General features: G+C 42.2%; 2 protein-coding genes and 1 long non-coding RNA gene across 4 annotated transcripts; 2 read left to right on the forward strand and 1 right to left on the reverse strand.

Moving 5' to 3' along the window:
- Nucleotides 1-4109: 4109 nt before the first annotated feature.
- LOC4333399 (cytochrome P450 85A1-like) lies at nucleotides 4110-8283 on the forward strand. The gene is made up of 9 exons (NM_001402186.1): nucleotides 4110-4516; nucleotides 5296-5629; nucleotides 6470-6619; nucleotides 6713-6961; nucleotides 7052-7138; nucleotides 7227-7305; nucleotides 7399-7505; nucleotides 7606-7730; nucleotides 7821-8283. Exons 1-9 carry the CDS (start codon nucleotides 4326-4328, stop codon nucleotides 7906-7908), a joined length of 1410 nt encoding a protein of 469 aa, NP_001389115.1. The 5' UTR covers nucleotides 4110-4325; the 3' UTR covers nucleotides 7909-8283.
- A 1661-nt stretch (nucleotides 8284-9944) lies between these two features.
- Nucleotides 9945-13059, reverse strand: LOC9268452 (uncharacterized). The gene is made up of 2 exons (XR_003241170.2): nucleotides 12811-13059; nucleotides 9945-11613 (listed from the first exon to the last, which is right to left on the reverse strand). It is a non-coding gene; the product is annotated as an uncharacterized lncRNA (long non-coding RNA).
- A 210-nt stretch (nucleotides 13060-13269) lies between these two features.
- LOC4333402 (fructokinase-like 2, chloroplastic) lies at nucleotides 13270-17891 on the forward strand. 2 transcript variants are annotated; one of them, XR_010740049.1, is made up of 6 exons: nucleotides 13270-13449; nucleotides 13945-14252; nucleotides 14357-15009; nucleotides 16125-16596; nucleotides 17230-17659; nucleotides 17812-17891. XR_010740049.1 is itself a non-coding variant. In XM_026023654.2 (5 exons), exons 1-5 carry the CDS (start codon nucleotides 13376-13378, stop codon nucleotides 17490-17492), a joined length of 1770 nt encoding a protein of 589 aa, XP_025879439.1. In that variant the 5' UTR covers nucleotides 13270-13375; the 3' UTR covers nucleotides 17493-17794. The 2 variants fall into 2 exon arrangements, 1 of the variants encoding a protein (XP_025879439.1); XM_026023654.2 differs by lacking the exon at nucleotides 17812-17891 and having other exon boundaries at nucleotides 17230-17794.
- The last annotated feature ends 5281 nt before the right edge of the window (nucleotides 17892-23172 follow it).

A 23172-nucleotide genomic window follows, 5' to 3' on the forward strand; every position in this document is an offset into this window, starting at 1 on the left:
TATAAGAGATTTTGGAGGGATGTGACATATTCGTAGTACTAGAATATGTCACATCCCTTCAAAATCCCTTATATTATAGGATGGAGAGAGTAATATAAGGGATTTTGACATTTTGCTTGCATTGTTTGACCATTCGTCTTATTTAACAAAATTTTGGAATTATTTTTTTTGACTTACTTTATTATCCAAAGTACTTTAAGCACAATTTTTCGTTTTTTATATGCACAAATTTTCTGAATAAGACGAGTGGTCAAACAGTGCAAGCAAAATATAAAAATCCCTTATATTATGGGATAGAGGGAGTAGCCCACTAGTAGCTCCAATTCATCTATAGCCGATTTAATAGCCAATTCATACAATAGTTGCTTACTATACTATTAATATATGGTCCCACCTGTCATACACACATTACGTCTTGGAGTCCGTGCTGCAGCTGGCTATAAATCTGTAGCCTGCTGCTCTTCTATCTCATCTTTTATCTCATTAAAATATGTTTATAGCTGGCTAATAGTCTGCTATTGTACCTGCTCTTATGATCATCTGTATGTGGGTTTTATTCTTTTATTGCCCTATAAGTCAGTGTTCATAATGATAGCGCTATTATGACAGAGGATGTGAATCTCGTGGCTAGGTTTACCAACCTGTTAATCTTCTCAGTTTTTAAAAGCCACATAAACCATGTGGATAACCATCATGATAACCCTATGCGAAAAGATTTGATGAACCCTGTCCGTAGTAATGCTTCTCTCTACATTTGTACTCACTCCATCTACTTTTGATAGTCATATTTTCAAATCTGAAAAATTTATTTTTGATAAGTATATTTCAATCCAACAACCTATCATCTTAATAACTTTCTCGGATTTAATGCGTGACTCTCCATTCTTCCACACATGACTGGCTACATGGGCATTAAAAATATAAATATTAATGAATCGCTTGTTTACGAGGAATGACTAGTAGCATGTTTAAATGGATGATAAGTAGAATTACTTATTCTTGGTCTATGTGTCAAGATGAAATATGACTATCAAAAGTAGATGTAGGGAGTATTTATGAAGCTTATGATAGCTACAGTTTATCCCAAATCAGAAGTTTCATATAAACATTTGAGCTTTTCAATCAAATTTTGTTAAACCGTAGTGTAGAGCTCAAAGATAAATTAGAAGTCAAAAACCGAATCTTCTAGCCTTTTTTAATTCTTATTAGATGCTTGTTTAGAGCAAGTTTAATAGTATAGCTAACTACTAGCTCCAAATCATCTATAGTCAATCTAATAGCTAATTTATACAATGGTTAACTTCAAATATATGCTACATTATTAATAATTGGTCTTACATGTCATATACACACAATATTTTAGAGTCCGTGCTGCAACTGGCTACAAATCTATAGCCCACTTCTCTTCTCTCCTCTCTTATCTCCTACACATATGCTTATAGTTAACTTATAGTCTGTTATTGTACATGCTTTGAGTATCCAAAACTTCTCCAAGCAAACCTATGGGCCTGTTTTGGGGAGCTTAAGATTCTGAAAAGCAGCTGGTTGGTAGCCATCTTATAAGAATCTAGAAAAGCTGGGTTTCCCAGCTTCTGGCTTCTAGTTCATTTTCTGGATTCTACAACTACAACTTCTCAGAATCTAGACCAAAAGCTAAACTGTTTGGGGGGAGTTTTTGATTCTGGGAGAAGCTGCTGCAGCTAGAAGCTCCCCAAACAGGGCCTGGGCGGGGGTGGGGGCGGGTGTGATTTTCGACCCGCAGGGGTGTCAGGGATAGGGCCCCGCATTTGGGCGAGCAGGGGACGGGGGAGACATTTTACCGACGGTGACCCTCGGGGGCATGGGGATGTATATAAACCCTCAAAATATAGCGCATAGAAGGCCCAAAAAGCCCAACCCACCATAAAAAGCTACTAAACCCTAGCCTCTGCCTTATCTCTCTCTCAGTTTCTTCCCATATCCCCTCCCCTCCCGTGAGACACACAGGCGCCTCCCCTCCTGTGAGACACACAGGCGACGACGCAACAGGGCGCACTGGATCTCGCTGTCGCTGGCCACCATCTCCCCTCCCCTCCTCTCCAGTCTCCCCTTCGGCATCCGGCCTCACGAATCCCGTCCCCTCCACAGCTCTACCTCTCCCTCCGGAGTCAGCAAGGGGTGGCGGCGGCGCACAGGGCACGGCGGGGAGGCGAGACAGGCAAGGGCACGGCGAGGGAACAGGCGCGGACAGCGAGGTTGCGGCAGCCGGCGAGACAAACAAGGGTATGGCGAGGGAACAGGCGCGGCCGCGTGAGGTTGCAGCGCACAGGCACGGGCGCGGCGGCGGCCGGCGATTCACGACGAGCTTCACCTATGCACAGGTGGCGATTCACAGATAGTGAGAGGTATTGCTACATCTCCAAGATTCCAACTGTGCCTTGTGAATGAAACTGTGCCCGCAATTTTCTCGTGTATATTTAATAGATTTGGTAGTACATAGCACATAACATAACAATAGAATCTAATACGGGGCTCTGGTCAGGTTGTGGGGCCCCGGAGGGGTCAGGGACGAGCGTTGTTTTTGACCCGCATCCATGATCAGGGCAGGAGTGAAGTTGGGGGTCGGGGTCTGGAGCGTTCCAGCCCAACCCGGTCCGCCCCGCCCCGTTGCCATCCATACCTATGCCTATCTAACACCCTAGAATTCAATTCCCCTTTTCTTTATTGTTTGAAAAAACTAATTTTCCTCGGTGCAGCTGCAAGGCATCTGACCATTGTCTCGACACATACCCATAGTCAAGGCCTTGCCTTGGAATGTGGACCCTTAATCAGAACATGAAAATACATATTTTTTCTATATAAATGCTACTCTCGTATAGTAAATTTATTTTTCACCCATCTCATTCGTTATTACTCTATCAAATCTCTTGCCTACTTTAATTACTTCTAATACATTTATTACTTTCATAAATATTGATGTAATGATTCTTTAAAAGAAACTTATTTTATAATAAATGAAAGAAGTTAAAAATAAACTTGCTTTTAACAAAGGAAGTAGCCCTGTCTCAAAATAAATTTATTTTTAATCTTTATAATTCGTCATAAACAAATTTTATTTTTTAATACTTCTTACCAAGTATAAGATGCATTTTGATCATAATCACAGGAGCACAGGTTCAAGGCAGCGTTCCTGGCCCGGGAACGTCCACCACGTCCGGAGAACGAAAGAACATTTTCATCCAGACTTTTTAAAAACTTCACGCAAAAAAGCATACAACGTTTCTCAACCCCGTTCCTTGATGAGAAACCTCGTTCCTTGATCTCATCAGAAACCATAGTTTTTCAATCATCTTAATTTGGGCTTCAATAGCTAAAGATAAATTATTTCAGGAAAGATACTACACAATATTATTTGTCTTATCAATCATCTTTCATTTAATTCTTTTCATCTTAATCCAAACGACTCTCTCACATTAACCATCTCACATTTAATATGAGGTATCAAGGTCTTTTTTTTTGCTCTATTAAAGAATCTAAAAGTGTTTATGTTTTGTAACGAAGAGAGTAGTAAATAGGTTTATTAATAGCAATACATAGTATATTCTCCTTTAGATAGGTTAAAGTACAACATATAAAAAAAGAGAGTAGAAGCAGTAATTTTTCAAAAAAAGGCCGTTCGTGTGCCAAAATCTTTTTAAGTATACGGATACACATTTGAAGTATTAAACGTAGACTAATAACAAAATAAATTACAGATTCCGCCTGTAAACTGCAATACGAATTTATTAAGTCTAATTAATCTGTCATTAGCAAATATTTAATGTAGCGTCTCATTGTCAAATCATGATGTAATTAAGCTTAAAAGATTCGTCTCGTAATTTACATGCAAACTGTACAATTGATTTTTTTTTTCATATTTAATACTCCATGAATATGTCTAAATATTTGATGTGATGGAATTTTTGGAAGTTTGAAGGTAACTTAAACACTGCCAAAGTTAGGAGAGGGGAGAAGTAAATTAAAAAAAAGAAGAAGAAAAAGGCACAGGCAATAATTCTTGTGCTGGGGGTGGTGGTGGCTGGCTGGCTCGCCTATATAAAGGGGGAGGGAGGGGCTTCTCCTCTTCCAGCACAAGCAAGCAGCTTGAAGCAACCCACCACAGCTTCCTTCTTCCTCTGCTTCAGCAGAGCAGGGGAGCAGAGGAGGGAGAGGTCACTCATTCACAACCTCATACAGAAGGAAGAAGAAGAAGAAGAGAAGAAGATTCACACATACATCTATAGATAAAATATATTTATACATATAGAGAATACTCAGAGAGTAGCCAAGAGAGGAGGAAGAAGAAGATGGTGTTGGTGGCGATTGGGGTGGTTGTGGCGGCGGCGGTGGTGGTGAGCAGCCTGCTGCTGCGGTGGAACGAGGTGCGGTACAGCCGGAAGCGCGGCCTGCCGCCGGGGACAATGGGGTGGCCGCTCTTCGGCGAGACCACCGAGTTCCTCAAGCAGGGACCCAGTTTCATGAAGGCCCGGAGGCTCAGGTATATGCTATATTACTCCACTATGAAACAAGCACCAAACCAAAGCAACACAACAACTAACTGCTTCTTTTGACATGCTACCTGACGCGCCATACATTCCTTCCCCTGCAATCTCTGCATCATGCGTGTGTATATCTATCTATCCATCATATGCTCTGCTCTCTGCTCTGCAATAGCAAGCTTGAAGCTTTGGCCATGGGGGGAGAGGCAGAGGAAGAAGGAGCTGCTGCAGTGCTGCTGCTTTGATGATGGTGATGATGATGAAGATGTGGGGAGAGAGAGAGAGAGAGAGAGAGAGAGAGAGAGAGAGAGAGGAGGTGATCTGGAGGAAGGGAGGGACCTCGGAGCTGTGTCCCCCAAAAGCTCACACTCATCACTGTTCCAGCTGGGAGATCCTCTCTCCCTTCCAGTCCACCAAAAAGTGCCCACCCTCATAACACACACACACACTAACACTCTTACACAAAAGATATGATTTTTTTTCATCCCAAGGAAAAAAAAGGAGCGATTTTTTTTAATTACATCCATCCCCACTTGGCCCCCTCCTAAACTTTTCTCCCTTCAATGATCAACTAAAAGAGAACATCCACAGCACAAACCAAGCATTTGTTTTTCTTCTCCTTGTTGCAGAATCTGTACTACTAGCAGCAGCATTCATCCATCACAATCATTCATTCCTCCATTTCCTTTTATTATCAACGAGAAAACTAATCAAACACTAATACCACTAGCAGTAGCAGCAATAGTAGCAGTAGTACTAAAAGCGAAAGATTTTGCAGGTACGGGAGCGTGTTCAGGACGCACATCCTGGGGTGCCCGACGGTGGTGTGTATGGAGGCGGAGCTGAACCGGCGGGCGCTGGCCAGCGAAGGGCGCGGGTTCGTCCCGGGCTACCCGCAGTCGATGCTGGACATCCTGGGGCGGAACAACATCGCCGCCGTGCAGGGCCCCCTCCACCGCGCCATGCGCGGCGCCATGCTCTCCCTCGTCCGCCCCGCCATGATCCGCTCCTCCCTCCTCCCCAAGATCGACGCCTTCATGCGCTCCCACCTCGCCGCCTGGTCCTCCTCCTCCTCCTCCGCCGTCGTCGACATCCAGGCCAAGACCAAGGAGGTACTCTCTCTGCTTCTACTTCTACTTCTCCTTCTCCTTGCATGGATATCATCGTCTTCTTTTCTTTTCTTGCTTTCTGAAACAACAACAACAGTAGCAGTATCAGGCATTACGATCTGTCTGGTTATTAGTAGCAGTAATGAGTAGTAAATTATTGGGGAGGGTGGTAATTTGTGTGGGGCCCACCGTAAGAAAATCTTGGTCTCTACTACGAGTACTACCCTGCATTAAGAAAATCTCAACTGTTGACATTAGTTAGCACTAGTACTGTACTGTGGTTCCACTGATGCTGCAAGTTGGCAACAAAGAATGGGTGGCACCACTAGCAGCCAGCAGCAGTAGGAAGCACACAGTAATTACCTTTTTGACCTTTCTTTACCGCACTCTACTGCTGATAGTACAATGGCAGCAGACAGAATGATGGTGCCTCTTGCAAAATGGGGAATGGAGCAAAGGAAGAGGAAAGGAGGGGAGAAGGAAGATCCCCCTTTCCTCTCTGGACCCCCAAAAAAGGGGAATCTCTAGCTTTTCTAGAACACTTGTACTGCTGGATAACAAAAGAAAGAGATTGATCTATCATGAGCTCTTTCCTCAGCCAGAAATAAAAGACACTCTACCAGACACAGCATCTCTCTCACTCTCTTAGTACTAAGTAGTACATATTCATTCCAAAGTGAAATCTATCCATAATTATGGCCATCACATGTCTCAAATGCCTAAGGAACTTGTTTTTTTTTTTTTTAAAGTAGCAGTAGCATTGTATGAGTACCTGGTTTGCTTTTGGTTGGCATGCTGAATTTCATACTTGCATGGCAGCTCACACCAATGTTTCACTTTCAGATGGCCTTGCTATCTGCACTCAGGCAGATTGCCGGCGTCTCCGCTGGCCCACTCTCTGACGCTCTCAAGGCAGAGCTCTACACCCTTGTGCTTGGCACCATCTCCCTGCCCATCAACCTTCCTGGAACCAACTACTACCAAGGCTTCAAGGTTAGCTGACTGCAGAATTGTACTGATATGGTAATTCAGTTAAAACTCATGCACTGAAGAACTACTCTAACAAGGCACTCTTTTTTTTTTCAGGCAAGGAAGAAGCTTGTTGCAATGCTAGAGCAGATGATCGCGGAACGGCGATCCTCCGGTCAGGTACACGACGACATGCTGGATGCGCTCTTGACCGGTGTCGAGGGCACCAGGGAGAAGCTCACAGATGAGCAGATCATTGACCTGATCATCACCCTTATATACTCTGGATATGAAACCATGTCGACGACCTCGATGATGGCTGTCAAGTACCTGTCAGACCATCCCAAAGCTCTTGAGCAACTCAGGGTATAGATAATCTGAAAACAAACCACTTGAATCCCATGATGAAAACCATTTCACACTTCGAGTTTACTGATGATCTGTTCACTTCTGCAGAAAGAACATTTTGATATCAGGAAAGGTAAAGCGCCCGAAGATGCCATCGACTGGAATGATTTCAAGTCCATGACCTTCACTCGAGCTGTAAGTTTGATGATGATAAACTCAGAAAGCAGCCACAGTAACAGTGTAGTCTGATCATGATGAACTCATGGGCACTTTTACTATGCAGGTTATCTTCGAGACATTAAGATTAGCTACAGTTGTGAATGGGCTGCTGAGGAAAACTACCCAAGATGTTGAAATGAATGGTGAGATATGCATGATATATACGCTGCTGCAATTAGCATCTTTTTGATAAATCTTTGGATAGCCCTAATGCAGTGCTTATTTGTTTCTTCCAGGGTATGTTATCCCAAAAGGTTGGAGAATATATGTTTACACAAGGGAAATAAATTATGATCCATTCCTGTACCCTGATCCCATGACATTCAATCCATGGAGGTGGCTGGTAAGTAAAACAGCAATCAAGTAATTTCCACTAGCACACCAATAACACCACTATTGATTGAATTGTAAGTTTCTAACCACGTAATACTTACTGATAACAGGAGAAGAACATGGAATCACATCCACACTTCATGCTGTTTGGAGGAGGTAGTCGAATGTGCCCGGGGAAGGAAGTAGGCACCGTAGAAATTGCAACATTCCTTCACTATTTCGTGACTCAATACAGGTTTGTTCATCTTGTCAAATCCTCTGTTGCTTAGAATATGTCTGGTTCTTTACTGACAAAGAAGACATGGTGTTAATCTTTTCTTTGCAGATGGGAGGAAGAAGGTAACAACACAATATTGAAGTTCCCCCGAGTTGAAGCTCCCAACGGGTTACATATCCGCGTTCAAGATTACTGATCCTGGAACATTTTGCGAAGTTAGATAGGAATTCAAATCAGATAGAAAATAAGAGTGCAATTCTGATGCTGCTGCCCTGATGACAGGATTAGAACAGCCGTTTGGCTCTTGTAACATATGTCCATGAAAATAGGAATATTATAGAGATAATATAGGCATTATAGGACCATTAGGAAGCTAATGTAGATTGCCATCAGATGCTCCTGTATTCTTTTGGTCCATCAATTGTTGAACTAAAACAGAAGTGTCATTTGGCTTCTATGCTTCTGAACATGATAGAGAGTTAATAGACACCAGCTGTCCATAAGAACAGAACACATGGATGAAGACTTGACAAGATACACGAGTTCTCATAGAAACAGGGATGAAGACTTCAAATTTCTCTTCTCATGTCCACTAACTGAAAGAAATATGAAATATGTAAAAGAGGAAATACTGATAGAGGAACAGTAAAGGTGTACCTCAATGAACAGGCTAAAGCAAGTAAACTGCTTCAATGGTGGCTCTCAGTTTTCCCTATAGATACCAAGGAACTCATGTTAATGAACAGGGGATGCTTCAATTGGTTGGACAATATATTGATGTCGGGAAAAGAACTTGCCTCACCTCAACATACTGAAAAGCAGTATTGATTGCTAGTACAGGAGATGTTAACAGTTGTTGAAATCCAGAAGTGTCACTGTTGGCTGTTGCTGCTATTCATAGGACACGAAACTACATTGTGTAAACACAGAGGTGCCAGCCCACACCATTTATAAATTATATAATTCATCATACCAAAGATTATACAAAGGGACAAGTGGACAACATTTCCAGATTGCTACAGGCAAATTTTCTCAAGGACTGAAATTCCCCTCTAAATGAAGGACTACCAAAACCCTAGGTAAGGCATGCAAGGTATTCAAGTAAAGAATGAAATGATACAAAAAACACAATGCAGTTCTGTTAACTTGTAGTACCAATTCCAAACTAGTAGTTCTGCTAAGTCACATTTTTCATAAACATTACTACCAAAACATCTTTTTTGTGGTGCTGTTATAGCTTTTCTTCTTCGTTTTAAAAAAAAACACCCTTTATTCTGGAAGATACCCCCAATTCAGATCAATGGCGTTCTTTATCACCATGAAATGTCTAAAATAAGACTACACAGCTCAGGTGAGTTGTATATTGGAATAAAAGTAGCCTGTCAAGTTATTTTGTGGCAAGATTAATAAGCCCTTGAAGTTCATTATGCTCAATTGTCACAATGAAAAAATAAACCTGAAAATGGAAATAAACTTCCATGGGACATGAGCTATCAACTATATCTATTTGAAACAGTTTTGCACTTTAATTACTACTACAATAAGTTAATGTAATAAAGCTTGTAAGACCAAGTGAGCATAATGTATATAACATACTCTTCCACCTGAAGTGCAGTGTCCAGAATCAATGCACGGTTCTGAAACCAACAGGTGTAACTCCAACTGAAATATAACTCAAAAACATTGTTTTGCAAACCTCAATAAATTGCCAACTGCAATGCCTGGATTAGATAGATGCTTTCACATTCACAAGAAAACAACTAAAGAGAAAAAAAAAATACTGATTACAGCAGTCATGTATGCACAGATTGACGGAGATGCAGCAACAAAGCCACATGCATATTGCTACACTCCACTCTGTAGTGCACTGACAGAATAGAGTTTCTGGCAGTACATATCTTTGCAACACAACATAAATGATCAGAAGTAGCTACAGGTAGAGACAGACACACGTTGCATGAACAAGCGTGACACTGTACTCAAGAACTGGTACATGGTTGAACAGAAGAAAGCATATGCCAAGTACATGTGCCTCTCTCACTTTCCTCTCTACTATCTCAGTTCTCAGATGATGTACACACACTGGCACACTGCCATGATGGCATCCCATGTGATGAAACAAGTACAAGACTTCGCAGATGCATTGCATATTCCCCAGACTATTGGATTTGGGAATCACTGACTGGACTGACATTGTGCACGGAGCAAGACATACACCATTACACATGGGCAGAAGTAAAAGAGTGCAGAGTTCATATCTAGCAATATGGAATAATTTTCATCCAAGCAGGAATGGGTGATTAGTATTTTGGTGAGATTTAAGGCAAAAGTTCACTCAAACAGAGCAAATCTAAGGAACACAAGGAATGCTAACATAAGAGAGTACAATAATGGATCTGTAGAAAAAGCTAAAAGAAATACAAACACATGTATTTAATTTTGTTGTTGAATATGTTTATATGTTGAGCAGGTAGACAGCACATTGAATTCAATTTAGAAGAATGCCAATCAAAATAGCAGGGTAAAGCTCGATTGCAGAGGATAGCTCAAGATCACCTCATTTTTATTTAGTCTCTTAGTGACATGAACTCCTACACTTGAATTGATTTGGATTATATTCTGGATTTCATGAAAAATTCAAAAGATCTTATGCTTAATCTTGTTATTAGAAAGTCCAAAGTTTTACTCTGCTTTAGCAACGTGTCACATATTTTTGCAGAACCAACACCAAATCTGGCATTGTGCACTTTGATTATGTTGACCAACCAATGTTGCAGATGAGGCAGCATGAGCTGAAATTCTTTCGATGGGATCGGTGTGGTCACATATTTCACCTAGAAATATTTTCATGGATGGTCATTCAACTAACATTGGCACTTGTGAAGCACCGATGCTTCTTTTACTCATCTTTTGAGAAACATTCAGAACCTTTTGAGAAACCAATTCCGGTGTCAACAATCATTCTCCACAAAGGGAGGTGTGTCATTTCTGTGCCATTACACCCTTGAGTATCGTTCCATGGCCACCTGCTTGCAAACATCTCCTTAATTCAAAATTTGATAACATGTATTGTGGAGGGATCCTCTCTCAGATGTATTACTATGCAAGGGGCATCATCACATAATAGCAACTTGACCTGAGAATAGCATCGTCTACTTCTTGAAACTTCGCTCGATCACTTGAACTATCAGGTTCATATTAAGTATACCCATGAGGCTATGAAACTTCTCTTTGCCAATCAAACAACGCACTACCGATGGGCAACCCCGTCTTAGTATTTGCCTTTTAATCAAGGGCTGTCGTCCAAGATTCTCCAAGAGTTCGAAGACATCTCTGCATTTTGAGAGTGGATGCCAACTTGCACCAATATCAGTTTCAGTATTCAAACTTGGAAGACTCATCACCAGAGCCATAACAATAGCCTCTCATGTCTATCAAAACTTCAGAGTTTGTCTAGCGCTAACCATATGCAACTGTGATGTTGAGCACAAAGTGAACTATTCTTTCACCATTTCTTTATCTGGTGCTTACCATAGAAAATAATATCCAAATCAATTGGCCCAGGACTATATCTTATTCCATCAGTGGCCCAACTCCTTCTCAATTTCTTTGCTGTCTCAAGCTTTGTTTAATGTGGCCCATATCTTAGCAGCTTCCTGAGTAATTCATGTGGTCCAAGCTTTATTGTCCCTCTTAACAACGGAGTTTTGAAACAATGGTTCATCAGTGACACATGCAAGTGCAGTTTTATACAAGCAGGCATGTGGTGTAATGATAATGCATGAATCTCTCATGAGCTGTAGGGATGTATAAAGTTACTGATTCTGTGACCTACATTGCTCCCTAAAGCTATGACAACCGCTTGCTCTTGGGATCTTGTCTTGGATGATTATCCTGATTCCTGAAAAAGAACAGTACCTTGAGAAATTTGTTTGTGCATTTCTGTGAGTCAACAAACAGGCTGACATGGGTACAGCAGCACCTTATTAAAGAAACATGAGGGAACACTGTTGCAAAAATGCTGAGCATTTTTCCTTTCAAGTAGTAGCATTGGGCAGCAGGAATTAGCCGTTTAACTCTATCCTTGATAGAGAACATGGGATTTAGTACACGATACCATAGGATATATCATGCTTAGCTAAATGGTTGGAATGCCCTTTTGGGGTTTTGATTTTTGTCCAGAAAAAAAAAAATGTTGCTGAACAGCTCTACATTGCCTGCAAAGTATCAGGCAACCTCAGACATGAGAAAAAAATACAGAAATATTACGGAATATAAGAAGATTTCATGACAAGTCAACCTTTTAGGCAGATATTACAGAAGAAAAGGTTCTCAATTGGTATCTGAACAAACAGCTTCCTTTAGGGCTAATCTACCAAAGGAACAGTACTTTTACTGTTTTACAACATAAAACAGTCCTTAAGCTGATAGCCGGAATGGAAGAGCAATGGGTGTTTAGAAACTAAATGTGTGACGTGGCAGAAATAAAAGAACACAATAGAAGTAAAAAAGACAGTACAATACGGAATCAACCAATTATTTTGTTCCAATCCTCAAAAAAAAAAAATCAAGCTTATCTGAATAAGTAGATTTATAGTATTATTTTTCTATCTTGACAGACTATGTGTTGCGGAGCAAATGAGAAGGAACAATGGCTGAATGAATAACAATTACTGGTACATATGACGTGCAAAGTGCTATGGAAACCAGCAATTTTAACAGTCCATTACGACCTTGTTTTATATTATAAGTCATTTTGACTTTTTTTCCTAATCAATCTTTTTTTTTAATTTTGACCTAATTTCTAAAAAATACAGCAACATTTTGAATAGAAAACAAACGTATTATCAAAATATATTTAATGAAACTAATTTAGTATTGTAGATGTTGCTAAATTTTTCTATAAATTTGATCAAACCTAAATAAAACAACTTATAATGTGAAACGGAGAAGAACCACAAATCACCACAAACATGCATAGCGCTGACAGCGCCGCAACGCATTGCCACAAACTGGAGAAGGTTGCAAAGAACGGCAGTAGGACTCGACTAGAATACTAGATTCCCACATTGTCACACAAAAGAAACAATTAATATACCATGATAAACATTCAGCAAGAACTCCCGTGAGGCCGGAGCACCATGGCCAAGCCGAAGCCGGCGCCGGCGGCAAATTGAAGAACAGGCGAGGCGACGGCGCAGGATGCGTTGATTCGATGAATGAGCGGACCAGTCAACCAGGGTAACTCCCAAGAAGATCCCTATAAGCTACCCCGTGCGGCTGCCATTTGCGAACCAAGAGAGAGGATTCCGCGCCGCCGAGGCGATAAACGGCGGCGGAGTCTCCCGGGGGAAGAAGAGGAGAGGAGAGGAGAGTGCTAGCGTATTATTATCTGTTCGTAAACCCATGGATGAAGCGTATTCCCCAAGTACGTGTTCTACCATGCGATTATTTATTACGCTTCTGCCCCTTATCTTGAGATAGATGGAAGGGCATGTATGTAATTTTAGTTTGCAGCAGCAATCAATCTTCTTCTCCCCTCTCCCCTGGGGTTTTTGCTCCTCTGCTCAGCTCTGAGCTTCTTCGTTTGAGGGATTTTCTTCTCCCGGGAGGCGGAAGAGGCGTAGGCGAGGATTCTTGTAGGAATCCTCTCCTCTCCATTGATGCACCGAATGGCTTCTCTTCTTCTCCCCCCGCAGTTTCTTTGCTCCCTGCCTTGTAGTACCAACTCAATCAGGTATGTAATGCTTCATTTTTCTGTGTAATGCAGCTTCTTCTTCTTCTTCTTCTGGTAGTAGCTGATATGAGTGCGTGTGGCGATCTCTTTCGGATTGTTTGAGTCGCCACCATATGGATCCTAGGTTAGGGAAGGGAAAGGAGCAGCACATGGAGTGGAGATTGTGGCATCTTTCTTTGGTCCCAAATTTCCAATAGATCTTGGGTCTATGTTTTGTTTCATTTTTTGATAACAACTATTTGATTCTTACAAGATGAACAATATGTCATCAAATTGTGATGTGTACTCGATGAAATATATATATATACCGCTTGTACCTAGCCTTGTCTGAATATGCTCCCACGTGGTATGGTAGCAGCTTCATATTTGAATCGTGTGATAACATTAGTTCTATCTTACATTCACTTATTCTTTATTTTTTAACACATCACTACTTACATTATGGTTTAAATTCCAACAGTTATTAGTGACTTGCTTCCGATGTGTAATGTGCAGGAGCCATTTACATTATAAGCCCCACTTCTTGGGAAACATTATGACTAAGCCTAAAGCTAAAATGAGGCTGCTCAACCGAAACGTAAGTTCCATGGCAAAGAAGAGCTCTCAAGATGTAGCAGAAGGTTCAAGTGATGATGAGAGTGACGGCGAGACATCAAAAACCAAGAAAAGAGCTCCGAGACGTGGAAGAAAGAAAGCCACCATACAAGCATCAGAAGGGGAAACACAAGAAGGTCAAGTGAGCACTGAAGAAGATGAATCCCCTGAAGGGACTAAGAAAATAAAAAGGAGGGGCCGCAAGAAAGGTACATCTTGCTTGCATATTTTCAGTAGAGTACTTCCTTCAATAACTTAAGAAAAAAATTATCGTAAACCCTTAGCAAGTCATGACTTCTCTCCTATGTTGCAGCTGCAACTACTGCAAGCTCATCGGAAGAGAAGGACAAAGCAAAAGAACCAAAGAAGAGGGGCAGAAGAAAAGTTAAGACTGTAGAGGAATTGAGTGACAATGAAGGGGAAGATCTGGGTGAAGATCTAGTGCCCTCCAATGACAGGCAGGAGAAAATTTCAGCAAATGACCTAGAAAGTAAAATAGCAGCATTGCTATTAGAAGATACTGATGATAATGATATTAACAATTTAATCCCTCTTGTGTGCTGCTTTGGGCCTGCTAAGTACTCATTTATTCCTTCTGGAAGACCTGCTAATAGGCTGATAGATCATGAAATTCATGAGGGAATGAAAGACATGTTCTGGTCTCCAGATCAATTTGTAAGGGCACCAGGAGGATCATCATCCAATGTTGCTCTTGCTTTAGCAGCTTCTGGTGGCCGGGTTGAATTCATGGGAAAACTAGGCGATGATGATTATGGTCAAAGTACATTATATCACTTGAACGTCAATGGAGTTCAAACTCGGGCAATTAAAATGGACCCTTCAGCGTTTACTGCCATGTCCTTGATGAAGGTCACAGGTAGGGGTAGCTTGAAAATGAGCTGTGCTAAACCTTGTGCAGAGGATTGTTTTGTCCAAACTGATATCAACCCAGCTGTTTTAAAAGAGGTAAAGACGAGTACATCAAACAATATTTTGATTACACCTTATCCTCTACAATATTATCTATTACTACATGGTTTAATGATAAACTGTATGCACACTTGATTGGTCTTGAGAAAAGTTTGTTTGTGCCATGCACATTGTGGCAACAATAAATTGTTTAAATGTTCACATGGTAAAGTTATTTTACTATGCTGACCTATCATTATGTTGTGGTGCATTTTCTTTTGTCAGAGATGATTAGTTAATGAAAGAGTACTACACGGATCAGAAGATTTGTATGTCACACATTGTTTTGTTAGTTATAATTAATCTGGTATGGAAATTTTACCACATAAAAGCAAATTTTGTTGAATAATTCTGTTCCTTATACAGTTAGAAAGATTCTATTTTTCTTTATCACAAGAAGAGCTTGCTAAAGTGAAGAAGTTGCTTTCAGCTGATGGCATATTATACTGTTTAGATGTGCAATTCATAATTCAGTTGCAACATTGTTTGCAATACAGAAGTCATTATATTTATATCAAAAGACTTAAGGAACAACTAGGGCTATACTGCTAAATTAATGTACTTGTCCAAAAAGATAATAAGAGGAAATTACTCAACTCGATTTCTATCAATTCAAACTTGCTATCTATTAGTTGACCATGAATGTGTCAAAATGATACTATGTACTATAAACAAATGGGAGGTTTACCTGTTTTCATTGCCGTGCTTTGGTAGGTTCAGAAAAAGAAGTAAATAAAACACTTTCAGTTCACAACTGTGCTTTTTCTACATGTTTGCACTTAGCATGGTTATTTTTTAGTCAGAAGACACATAAACCTGTACCATAATGATCTTAATTTTTTGTAAAAAACCTTTTAGCAGTTAGGGCACTACAAGCTGCTCTGTACTGGAACTTGTTGGATAATATCTTTGCTAATGCTGAATGTCTGAAAATTCCCAAACTCAAAATAATATGAACATTAAAAAGCAACTACTTAAAATATTAGGTCCCTATGGGCAGGCCATATCTGAAATTAGGTAAATCAAAGATATCTACAATCCCTGAAGAAAATACTGTCCACTTATGTGTTATATCTTATGTAAAAATCAGTTGTTTCTGTTTGTTAATGCAGGCTAAGATGTTTTACTACAATTCTTCAGCTTTGCTTGAGCCCACGACACGATCATCATTGTCGAAAGCAATTGAGGTTTCCAAGAAATTTGGTGGTGTAACATTCTTTGATCTCAATCTTCCACTGCCATTATGGTCGTCCAGTAAGGAGACCAAGTCACTTGTCAAGGAAGCATGGGAAGCTGCTGATATTATTGAAATCACTAAGCAGGAACTTGAGTTCTTGTGTGGCATTAAACCATCTGAGAAATTTGGTACGAAGGATAATGATAAATCCAAATTCACTCACTACAGCCCAGAAGTTGTTACGAAATTGTGGCATGAAAATCTCAAGGTCCTTTTTGTGACAAACGGCACTTCTAAGATTCATTATTACACAAAAGAGCATGATGGCTGGGTTCGTGGCACAGAAGATGCACCAATTACTCCTTTCACCGGTGACATGTCACAATCAGGTGACGCCATTGTTGCAGGTACTGCATCTGATGTTCTTTTTTTTTTCTACTTCTGCAGGATATGCCATTTTCATTAATGACACCAAAGGATAGCAAATGCATCATTACATATGTGTTCTACTTTCATAAAGCAGGAACATACAAATTCTTTCTTGGGAGTAGCTATAGAACTGTCGACAGTTTTTGGGATGAAAAACTTTCAAATGTAACTACTATATAATTGCATTATAACTACTATGTAACTAATATGTAACTGATATGTAAATCGAGTGTAACTCAAAAAAGCATGATGGAGCAGCTGGTTAGTTGAACAAACATCCAAGTTGGAGGTGTTGGGTTAGATCCCTGCTGCACGCGTCTGATTTTTTTTTCCCGTTTTCCTTCACCAGCACAAATCTCAAAGCATATTAGATGGCTTAAAATTTGAAAGTTTTCACCCCTGTTAACTGTCGACACTAGTATAGCAAATCCGTTCTTTCAAACACTGTATACAAGTTTTTTTTTTTAAAAAAATTACAGCTTCAGCCTTTTATAGCTTATATCATCAGATGCCAGCATGATAATAATTTAGTGACACTTCATTTTGTGTTCATGTTTATTTTGTTTGTGTATCTTGAACTAGCTCTGATGACATTTTAATGTGTTCTTCAGCTCTGATGAAGATGCTGGCAATTAACCCTCACCTGGTCACTGACAAGGATTACTTGCATACTGCAATGAAACATGCTATTACATGTGGTGTCATTGACCAGTGGTTACTTGCACGAGAACGAGGGTTCCTTCCCAGAGAAAGAGCAGATCCAACCAGTGAACAGTTTGGAGTGAGATTCGTCACAGAGAAGGAATACCGTACACTTCCTGATTCCATACATACAGAGGATTCATCAGAGAGTGAGCTTTTATATGTGGAGTGAACAAAGAAAATGCAGAGGCATGTAATTTTCAATAGAGGGAAAAACCTACAGACATCTGGTGATTTTTCTTGAAGCACCATTTATGGGAACTGCTGCTCTTAACTGGAGTTGGTATTTAGAAGAACTAGTTGTAACCTGCAGGCTCTAGGTTTATTTTTTAACACAGGGTAATAGCCTCAAGATAAACTAACACATCTGTATTGTCAAATTTTGGGTTAAGATTTTGTTGTAAATGTGCATGATTATGGGTGTCAGAAATTTTTCCTAGAACAGATGGATGCTAATTATATATTTCACTGCAACTCCACTATTCTACCAGATTACCAATTGTATAATTAAGCTATCAGTTATCAATTTATCTTCGCAGTGGTGTGCTGCCGGTGCTACTGTGCAATGAAGGTGAGTATGCATATCTATTGCCCAACAATGTTTTTTATTACTAACTGACTAGCATCTAATTCCCTTTTCAGACAAAAAGAAAAGCCTCTTAACATTGGAGCTACATATGTACTTGGGTCCAAAATAAGCTCCTAGTTGGTTGTTATAGATCTTTGAACAAGGTAAGATGGATATACTTGTTCCTAGATTGCATCATTGAATGTAAATGGGGAAATCATGTGACTGCAAAAGCACAAATAGAGCAAGTTTTCTGAAAGCTAAAGTTCATTATACGCTGAATTTTCTGCAATCTACAAACTAAGTATCTGATACATGCATTGCTAGTGAACCTGATGTTGAAAGCCAATTGGCTAAGCAAATAAGTTAGCTTTCTGCCATGTTATACTGTTGTCTTTTAAGATTCAACAAGACGATGTAAAATCAGTCACCTGATCTACCATGAGTTACTCTCAACTATAGAAGAATAATTTTCACCAAATTACCCTTCTAAGGCAACTATCAAATAATACACTTCTAAGCAGTTAAACATAACTACGCTTTTCGTTGGAAACCATTTACATTTTTTGGAACAAAGCAACTGAAGTGTAATTTTGTAAAGGGTTAGCTGATAGTGTAGTTCTTTCTTAGCTTTCACATTGGAAGTGTAGTTTTGTGAAATTTACTCTAAAGTGTTGTTCCAAATCTTACTGTTTCTATGTTGGTTTGTTTTTCACGCAAACCTGTCCTAAAGAAGAGAATGATGATCTACGCCCTTTAGCTATGGTTTGGGTTTGGTCTGTTCTTGAGATCTCGTGGTCAACTGGCCATACAACAAATTTCCTGTCAACCCTGAAATTTGAGCTCTAGCAGTCCAAGTCTTGGACTGGATGACCTGACTTCTATCTGGGTTTTTATACCATACTCCCTCCCTCCGTTTCAGGTTATAAGACTTTCTAGCATATATATGTCTAGATTCATTAACATATATATGAATGTGGGCAATGCTAGAAAGTCTTATAATATGAAACGGAGGAAGTATTATGTTTCGTGTGCTGAAGAAAATCCCTGACCAGTTTGTCATTGCTTGCATCAGCAAAGCAATACTGTGCTAGAATTCAAATTCACTGGCTAACTTATCACCCTCTGGTAGTCCGGTGAGTATCAAAATTGATACTCAAATTGACAGTGACATGAAATTGGCACAATTTGCTACTGAAACAATATTATATTGGTCCTCAGATTGATCGACAGTGACATGAAATTAAATCAAACAACTCCATGCATATCAAAATTGTATTATCCTTAACAACTAAGGTAATGCTTGCATATGAATCATTCTTAAAATCGTCTCAATTCCCCACCTGATGTTACTGGTGCAGACCTCGGTGTCCATGTTAAGAAGATGACGGTTCACTGGTGACAAACTGAACAATATTCAACACATCAGTGAAGGCCGGCACTCAATTAGTCGCGTGACTCGTGCAATTTGACTATCCAGAAAGAAGAGAACAGTTTCTTGGGTTCTGAAAAATAGCAGGTATGTCATAATCAGATGGGTCAATACTCAATATACTGACATGTTGCGGAGGCATCATATTATTTTGTTGAGCCAAAACGAAGCTTCTCATGCTAGCAACTCCCCCCGGGGGAGTGTTTGTAATTTTGTGGTTAGTAATGCTTCATGTCTCCCTGAAAGCAGCCGCTTACCCTTTGAAAGTTTAAGCTTCAACTTGACATCTTAATCTAAAACACTATATTATTAGATGGATAGTGGTTTGGATCCGTTGGATTCAGCTTATTAGATGATTTCCTCCTGAAGATTCTACCAATTAAGGGGCGGTTTAAAAAATAATTGTTGTTGGCAGGCTAGAGCTGTTTGGGGGCAGTGGTGATTTTTTGCAGAACTACACCTGCAGTAGCAGCCGCTGACATGTGGAACCGGGTCCACCTGTCAGCCACCGCTACTGCAAATGCAGTACTGCAGAGAATCCATATCTGTTTGGGGGAGCAAGTAGTACAACTTGTTGGGTGACACATGGGGCATATATGTGCCCAAAGGCTCCCGCAAAAGAAGTCCATATATATCTATCCTCCTATTGTATTTTATAAATTACATTAATTTATGATTTAGATATAATCATATAACATGCAATTGCAACGCAATGTTTAACGATGTTTAACAAGGAGAAAAAAATGCAGGTAGCAAGAGTAAATACATATAGTTTATAATGCAACATTGTTGGCGGTATGGTATGAGGCCCTTCGACCAAAATTTGCCGAAGGCTATGCGAGGAGTGGGGATCCAAGCCCGAGACACCAAAGTTAGTCGGGGCGAAGACTATGGAACAAGGACGGCGAGAGGCGAAGGATCGTGCGGGTACTCTGCCAAGCCGGAGGCCTCTTGGGCGAAGGATGCAGGGGGAAGAGTATATACCGAAGGGAGACGACTTCGCCAAAGCAAGCTTGCCCCCATGAGGGCCGAAGAAGCCTTTTCTGGCCCATCAAGCCTAGGGGCCATTGGGCCGACGATCGCCTAACGGCCCATCAGGAGTCCATGAACCTCTATTACACTATGTACCCATGTAAAAGTCCCTTTCATAAGGGTAACCATGTAAATTCCCTTGTATAACCAAAACCCTAATAGTAAGAACCTGTAATAGGGGCTATAAATAGTCCCATAGGGCCAGGTAATAGGGGGATCCCAAGAAAAATTCTCTAATCAATACACTTTACTTTTTCTCAACCACTGTTGAGTAACCATGTCTTTCGACGTATGCAGTTGTCGTTTCGACAACAGCTGGCGCCGACCGTGGGGACCTCCGAGCGAAACCACTGAGAGCGAATGCCACCGAAGAAGGTTGTAAAGGAGAAGGTTACAAGGCGAAAGGAAAGCGACGCCGGGGCGGATATGGCCACCGAAGAGGGAGCAGAGCCTTCGGCGCCTGTCGCCGAAGATGGAGGAGCGCCATCTGCTTCCGCACCTGCGCCATCACTACCGCCTTCGGCCCCTGCTACCTCTGTGCAGGTGCCGAACGCGGCTGACATGGCGAAGGCGGCTGCGGCGGCGAGGGCACTCCAGACCAGGGCGGAGATCCTTTCGACAAACCAACTACTGGTGCCCCAAGCCGCTCCGTCGCAGCCGGCAGCAGCCCCAACTGCGCTCGCCGCTGTGCAAGCCCAAGTCAACTCTGACCCCGAGACACAAACCGAAGCCGACATGGAAGCCATGCGACAGTACATGACACGACTCTAAGACATGCTTCGCCAAATGCAAGAACAGCAGCAAGCGTACGAAGCGGCAAGGCGGTCCAAGGTCGCTTCGGCACCTATCCTCCAGTATTCGGCAGGCTATGTCCCACCCCAAGTCTATCCACAAGTGCCGATCTAGCCCCTTCCGCCACAAGTTGCGCAAGCGCCAATGTACTTCGCCGGGCAGCCATCGACCGCAGCAGCGCATCCGGCCCCTCATGTGCAACTGCAAGCTCAACTGGTCACTGCCCAAGTACATCCTCAACCGCCTGGCCAAGTGCCGCAAACAATGGCAGAAGGGGCTTCGGCTCTACAGGCGCAGCTCCAAGCTTTCCTTCAGCAGCTCAGCCAACCCCACAACATTTCAAGTATAGCCCCTTCGGCCCGCCCGGAGGGGAATACAAGTCAAGGTGCGCCTCGTTAGTTGCCTTCGAATCAGCCAGGTCTGGGGATTCGCCGTGGAGTCAAGGACCGTAGTTCGACTCTATCAATGCTGCTCAGGCGCCAACCGTTCGGCCGCAAGCACCAACACCAGGCTTCGGAGCAAACCAAGCACCAAACCAGGTCACCATGACATGGTCACAGCCAACTTTCGACCCATTCATGGCGGCACAGCAAGCATCACCAATCGGGGCTGGGCAGCCGAATGCTATGGCCCAACCTCACGCGCAAGCCGTGATTTCGCCCTTCGCCACGCCATACCCGTAGCAAGGTGCCGTGAACAGGGCAGGGGGCGAAAAGGGGCTACCGCTGAGTGGGGGAATCAAGACCCGTCCAATCCCACCCCAATTCAAGTTCCCACCCGTCCCACGCTACCCAGGCGAAACTGACCCAAAGGAATTCCTCTCCATTTATGAATCCGCGATCGAAGCGGCTCATGGCGACGAAAATACCAAGTCAGTAATACATCTCGCCCTAGACGGCATCGCCCGCTCTTGGTATTTCAATTTGCCAGCCAATAGCATTTACTCATGGGAGCAATTGCGCGATGTCTTTGTCCTTAACTTTCGAGGCACCTATGAGGGGCCGAAGACGCAGCAGCATCTACTCGGCATTCGCCAGAGGCCGGGGGAGTCGATAAGGGAGTACATGCGTCGCTTCTCGCAAGCCCGTGCCAAGTTCAAGACATAATTGAGGCATCAGTCATAAACGCCACTTCAGCTGGTTTACTCGAGGACGAACTCACAAGAAAAATCGCCAACAAGGAGATGCAGACGCTTGAACACCTACTTCGCATCATTGACGGGTTCACAAGGGGCGAAGAGGATTCCAAGCGATGGCAAGCAATACAAGTTGAGTACGATAAGGCTTCCGTCACCACTGCTCAAGCCCAACAACAAGTTCAAGTTGCCGAACCACCTCCTCTCGTTGTTCGCCAGCCCCAGCCGGCGATCCAAGCACAACCGCCAAGGCAAGGTCAAGCCCCCATGACCTAGAGGAAGTTCAGAATCGACCGAGCGGGCAAGGCTGTGATGGCTGTCGAAGAAGTGCAAGCCCTCCGCAAGGAGTTCGACGCTTAGCAAGCAAGCAACCATCAGCAGCCTGTCCGAAAGAAGGTCCGAAAAGACCTCTACTGTGCCTTCCACGGACGCTCTTCGCACACCACGGAGCAATGCCGAAATATTTGGCAACGTGGCAACGCGCAAGATCCAAGGACGCAGCAGGGAGCAGCGGCCGATGCAACTCGTGAAGTAGCTCAAGAACAAGCACCCCCAGCCGAACAGCGCTAAGATGCGCAACGCAGAGTGATCCAAGTGATTACAAGGCCGACCCGCCGATCCAACTGTCGAAGCGACAGAAGAAGATGCAGCTGCGAACGATCCACAATATCACTTCGGCAGGCGAAAGGGGCTCCGTAGTATTTGAACCAGCAAATCTTTTTTGGGCCAGAAGATGCCGAAGGAGTAACGTTCCCGCATCAAGATCCTCTGGTGATCTCAGCCGAGATAGCTGGTTTCGAGGTCCGGCGAATCCTGGTCGACGGAGGAAGTTCGACCGATGTCATCTTTGCCGAAGCATATGCCAAGATGGGGTTGACTACCCAAGCCCTTAC

The sequence above is a fragment of the Oryza sativa genome, chromosome 3 (assembly GCF_034140825.1).
Source record: "Oryza sativa Japonica Group chromosome 3, ASM3414082v1".
Lineage (NCBI taxonomy): Eukaryota > Viridiplantae > Streptophyta > Magnoliopsida > Poales > Poaceae > Oryza > Oryza sativa.